This window comes from Cydia fagiglandana, chromosome 12 (genome assembly GCF_963556715.1).
Source record: "Cydia fagiglandana chromosome 12, ilCydFagi1.1, whole genome shotgun sequence".
Classification (NCBI taxonomy): domain Eukaryota; kingdom Metazoa; phylum Arthropoda; class Insecta; order Lepidoptera; family Tortricidae; genus Cydia; species Cydia fagiglandana.
In genome coordinates this window covers 14,550,827-14,557,248 of record NC_085943.1, presented here as the reverse complement: position 1 = coordinate 14,557,248, position 6,422 = coordinate 14,550,827, and the positions used below count along the sequence as shown (strand labels likewise).

Sequence of the window (6,422 nt, the reverse complement as noted above, 5' to 3'; positions counted from 1 at the left end):
ACTGAAGTCATTGTCATTAGAGGTGACAGCAGGGTGTCATCTATTGAGCATTAGCATTCGAGCACTAGTACAATCACCTTATACCATCTTATTACAATTGCTTATTGAACTCCAATATCTAAAGCTGTCTTACAATATTTTTTTCCATGTTTTTAACTCGAAAACGTTTCGTATTTATAACGCACCTTGACAGACATTGGTTATTTGCAATATAGTAATACGTGGTGTGTTTAAGGCCGTTTCCTGAGCCAGAAATGTAAAAATACCCCAATTATTATCCTATTTTTCTAAGAAACGTTGATATTTGTAGACCTGGGAAAAATATATATAATTCTTGATTATATTATCTTTAATAACACAGCTTTCGATACACGATTCATAACACTTCGCTCGATACAATTTATTCCCAAAGTAACCTCCAATTCGAATTTATACTCCAACTTTACTTGTTTCTTTACTATGTGACACTATGAAACAAAAAAAGGAGAAAAATCAATCATAACTATAACAATAATTTGACAGCTTTAGAAAAACGATAATTAGAGGCAATATTTTTAAAATAAATAAACATCAACTAATTCTATCGTAAAAAAATATTGACTTCGGCCTGCATGCTCTATCTCCGTCCGTCTTTCGAAATGAGACAGTGATGGCTGAGCGCTCGTGCCAGACGGACCTGTACTACGTGTCCCCAAAACAAATATAAGATTTACTTATAAAAACTGTGCTGTGTTGTGTGTCCTAGTGATATACCGTGTGCACCAAAACCTTTAAGTTATAATGGGTAACAAGCAATTGAAGAAAAAGACAACTCGGAAGATTCCAACAAACAATGGAACTAACGTAAGTAAAAATGTATATTTATTACACAGTGAAATAAGTTATTATTACTTAATTTAATATATACTCGATCGTACTAATTAGTAATCCATATAACTTAAAACATTCTAAAATTTAATAATCGCTCCATCTACCGGTTAAACATTGTCATCAATTCATCATCTAAATAGCTTAAAAGGATATTGCGATTCGCGACGTTTACACCACGCACACGGCAAAGACAGAAAACATTGCCGTCTATAGTATGTGTGCGTCTCCGTTGTAACGTAAAAACGTTACATAACCTTGGTTACATTTACAATAGTTAAATTAAATCATTAGATAACTAATATCCTAATAAAAACATAAATACCTTAATAATAATAAAACACTTACCTAAAATACACTAAAATTAAAATACATTAACATTATATAAATACTTAGTATCAAGTCTCAACTTGTGTCCTCTTTTCTGCGACGCACTGTACTTCGCGCAACATTCCTTTGTTTCGAAGTAACCGGCTGTTGGCGTTCCCCGCCCCGCGCCCTGCTCCCGCGTCGGCCCACTCGCCAGCGCTGCCGGTCAGACAGATCTAGCTTTCGAAGCCGGCGCACGTTCGCTTTGTCTCCGCGCAAGCGACTCTAGACGTAGCCGGCGAGTTTTAAAATCGAATTTTAGATTTTTTCTTTTTCTTGTACTCGTTCAGTACTAATTCACTAAATTCAGTGTAATAAATCCCCTTTGGGTAAGTGTTGAACATTTCTTACGCTTATTCTAAGCAGGTAGATTTAAATGTTATTTGTAACGGCTATTTCGCTATGCTACTTCTTTGTGTGATTTTGCTTGCCACTTAATTCAAGTACTCTTGCATACATTTCACTCTTATTTTATCTCGTTTTAATTGCTAAATTGTGTTTATTTAAAGTCTATGAGTTAATTTAATTTCCAGTACTTTTTAAATTCAAATTTTGACCGTTAGATTCCTATACTCAGTTTTGTTCTATAACTTGTTCTTTTAAACTTAACATCAGTGCAAAGTGTAAACTCCGTCTGACTGTACCATTCCGCACATCACCAAACTTTCACCATCATCATCACGCAGTACTGCTTCCTGCTTTGCTTCTTGCCGTGCCGGGTACAGTCAGCGGAGACATATAAAGAACTTCTCTTCACACTATGGAAATAAATTCCAGGGGGCCTAGTTACGGCTAAGACCGTAGCCGTGAAGACCAGCCGGCAGTTCCTGAGCGGCCCAGCTGACGTCCCTCAGCTCGTCCGTCTCCGTCTCCAAACCCGCAGTGGCTCCGGCAGCTTCAGGGGAGTACTTGCGTGGTGGAACTGTCCTCGGAGCAAAATCAGTACCGGCCTAGAACCCTACCCTACGACCTATTCGTGTGCTTGCGGCGGAGAATAAATTAGTTACTTTTCTTAACTCTTTGTTTAATTTCCTCTCCGCCTACCCGTAGCACCGTGAGTCGTAGTTACGCGGTTGCGGTGTAGTGGGCCTTCCTATAAATACGAGCACACAGTGATACACGTAACGCACACAATTAGACGCATAAAGCGTTCTTTTAGCAATCCATCCACCTATCGAGGGTTCGAACCTCAGTTCGTGATTTGTCATGCGTCTAAACTTTTTACTTTTTTGTCTTTCTAGGAAAAGAAGAAAATTGGATAATTTCACAGCCGAACATGATACTACATCTTTAGACTACATCGAGTGAGTATAATTATTTGACTTGTGCTTTTTAGCCCTACCTACGTAACACAATACACTACTACAATTTATCTTTATTTACAGACTGCAAAATATGGAAATGGAATCTCCGATTTCATCAACCACTGACATTCAAAGTAACGAGTAAGTTCTAATTCTAATTGTGTCATTATCTATGAAAAGGGACCTTATTGTCTATGGCGCTTACGACGCACATGTCGCGCGGCGTGGTATTTATATCAGAACATCGTTGATAATGGCGGAAGCGCCATCGACAATAAGGTCCTTTTTCATAGATAACGTCGCATATGTAGGTACCTATGTCGCGCGTAACTTCGTGCGTTGCGATAAATACCTACCTACTCACAGCGGCGGCGTACGAAAAGACCTTAGTTAGATTTAGATACCTACTGTTTTCCTATCAGTGCAGATGCTTATATCTTTTTATGCTTTGAATTGATATTCTCAATTATTTGGACATATTTTGTACTTATTTTCCTAGATGGCTATTAGTACTACCTACTTAGCAAATGTTCGCCGAAAACTAAATAAAATGTCGCCAATCAATAATATCGTACGAGATACATTGCCCTCATCAGTTATTTGATATTCTACAAGAGGTACTTAATTTAAAAAAACCGGCCAAGTGCAAGTTGGACTCGCACACGCAGGGTTCCGTACCATTATGCAAAAAACGGCAAAAATCACGTTTGTTGTATAACTATTTATTTTATTCTGTTTTTAGTATTTGTTGTTATAGCGGCGATAGAAATTCAATCATCTGTGAAAATTTAAACTGTCTAGCTACCACGGTTCATGAGATACAGCCTGATGACAGACGGACAGACGGACGGACGGACAGCGAAGTCTTAGTAATAGGGTCCCGTTTTTACCCTTTGGGTACGGAACCCTAAAAATGTACACTGATAGAATGTAATAGGGTTGCCTGAGTAAGTCCCGGAAATTAAAATCCCGGGATTTACCGATTGTCCGTACTTTCGTTATTCTTTTATGTATTTTTTAATGAACTGATAGTTATTTTATATTATACCTACCCTACACAATAGTAAATGATTTCCTTTTCTTGAGCGTGTTGACCGATTTTTTATTTTAATAAAACTAATAATCTTGGGCAATTATTTCCATTTTCAATTTCTCATTTACCTGTGATAGAGCATTTTTAGGGTTCTGTAGCCAAATGGCAAAAAACTGAACCCTTAAGGATTCGTCATATCTTTCTGTCTGCGTTTCGCGGGTCCATGATCAATTTATGAAATAGTAATGGACTAATTAGGGGTCATCCATTAATTACGTCACACGAATTTCTAGGTCTTTTTTATTTCTTGTCACACTTGGTCACATTTGGCAAACCCCTCCCCCCTAGTGTGACGTCACATTTTTTCTACGAAATCGCCAAATCGAATTAAGTAAGTACTTAGGTACTTATTATTATTAATATTTTATCAAAATATTTTTGACGATATAAATATTAGTAATTTTATAACCCAAAACTGCTTAGGAAAGAAAATTAAACGAATAAAAACGATTATCGTTTTAAAAACTTGTTATTTAAATGTACAGCGAATAAAATAATTTAAATAATTTTTCGGTTACTGATGAAGTTAAAGTGACGTCACAAAGTTTGTGCCTCCCCCCTCCCCCATGTCACAATATGTCACATTTTCTTGACCCCCTCCCTCTACACGTGTGATGTAATTAATGGATGACTCCTTAAATTGAGTGATGTTGTAAAGAAATGACTGGCTGCTACAATTCTTCGACCGACAGATTTGTCCGGATGCTTAATGAGAGGCAAAATGTGGCTGTTATTGTTCATCATCACTTGATGATAAAAAATAGTGCGAAAAATAGGAAATTCACGAGTGGCGATAACCTATGTTGCGTATTACCTATTATCACATGTATCGTACAACGTTTTACAGTACATATAGCCCTTTAAATATTTGACATAGTTACGTAATGTGTGTGTGCATTATCGCACTAGTGCGGTAAAGTCCATATGTGCTGTAAAACATCATACATTTATTTAATTTTGGTTTTGACAGTGAGGCGACCGGCTCAAACATTTTGAACCCACGCATTGCACAGGTGGATGACACTTATCGGGTTCCTAGTCTATTAGAGGAAGAAGATACCCATGAGGTAGGTGATTCATGCTAATTATGCTTATTGATCGTATGCAGAGAACAATTTTACCTTTTGTACTAACTACCTAGCTAGAATAACATTGTTTCAACTTCGTGTGCCAGAATTCCATCGTAAATTGATTTATCACACGATTCGTAGTCTATTATACAGGGTCTTATTTCTATTTCTCTCGTTGGTTCTTTACCACCGGTGCTTTATATGAACAGTCAACGTTAAATATATGTATACATTTTTCACCTTATTAGAAAGGAGTAAGGTGCAATAGGTACATATCTTTGACGTCGACTGTACATGATGTGACAAATTGTAAATGCTAACACATACAATATATTTTATTTTCAGTTACAAATATCGTTCAATGTGGAAGAAGGGCTTCCTGACAAAACCGTCAGTCGAAGAATTGTCGCAGTTAGTTACCATTCGATTCGATTCCTCAGATTTTATCCAATAAAAGATTGTATGGAAACTACATAAACGCAATATTTCACCTGCAATTTTCTTGTTTTGTTCATACTTCAAGATGGACTCTTTGTGACCTTGACGTCACGGTCACATATCGTTTTGTTCGGGTCGTTTCGCGAGTGAAGTACGACTGTCGGACTTTGACTATAATTTCTGATTTTTGTATTCCTTTAATGCAATGGATCCCATATAGACTTTTGATCGTAAAGACAAACCTGATCGATTGATATCATAAATGAAAATTAGTCATCTAGCCTATTATCGATAAGTATATATGTTTTTCTTCATCAAATTATCAATAATTTTCAGTTTTTAGATTGTTCCCTCTATAAACTCCTAATAGTCTACCTTGGTGCCAAATTTAAAGTTTCTAGGTCAGCTGGAAGTGGGTTAGGTTTTTGATCTATTAGTCAGTCAGTCATAAAAAATCCGGTTTTAAAACGTTAATTTATGAATAACTGTTAGAGCTACGTTTACGAAATTTTGTATTCTAGGCAAGATAAGGGGCTTGAATAAATGTGCAAAATTGCATGTGAGTAGGTAAAATTGGTTTCAAGTTGTGAAGTGGTTTGTTTAACCCTCGTGCCTTGAAACCCTCGCAAAGCTCGAGATTACATTTTCGGTATTGAGAAGGACCAATATTGAAATATCCGGATCCCGGGATTTATTATTCGTTGTTAGGTTGAAACTTGGTTAGGGCATGCAATATCGGATCATTCTCAATCCCGGGATTGATTTCCGATATTGCATGTCAATCCCGGGATTTCAATATTAATACCGGTATTTTGATATTAATTCGGATTTTTGCGATATACGAGAAAAAAAGCTAATATATTTGACAATAGAGTAGATCCGAGTACCTATTTGATATAATTTCAATTTGAGGCCTCTACACGTTCCTGAGAAAAAAGGTTTTGACTCTTGAGTGATTCCACGAACCTATGGAACCCTGTAAAATGAATAAATTTGATTTACAGTCATATGGTGCTATTTTACAGCACTAGTGCGACAATTAGCAATTACGTGACTATTATTACACAATTCTCTCTAGTTTTTGCTCGTATTTAGTATACAAGTAACTAATTATTCGTATAAAATTATTTATCGCATCTTAAAAAAAAACACTCGTATAGTTTCAAAATAAGCTATTTTATTTTGTTGGCATTGTCAAACCCATTGACTATTTTTGTTTTGCTTTAATATATGGTCAGCCGTAAAAGTATTAGCGTCAGCAATGGATTTATATAATGTATT

General features: G+C 36.3%; 1 protein-coding gene across 1 annotated transcript; it reads left to right on the top strand.

Moving 5' to 3' along the window:
- The first annotated feature begins 806 nt into the window (after window positions 1-806).
- Window positions 807-6,053, top strand: LOC134669257 (uncharacterized). The gene is made up of 5 exons (XM_063526767.1): window positions 807-843; window positions 2,478-2,540; window positions 2,622-2,681; window positions 4,604-4,700; window positions 5,049-6,053. Exons 1-5 carry the CDS (start codon window positions 833-835, stop codon window positions 5,178-5,180), a joined length of 363 nt encoding a protein of 120 aa, XP_063382837.1. The 5' UTR covers window positions 807-832; the 3' UTR covers window positions 5,181-6,053.
- Window positions 6,054-6,422: the final 369 nt, after the last annotated feature.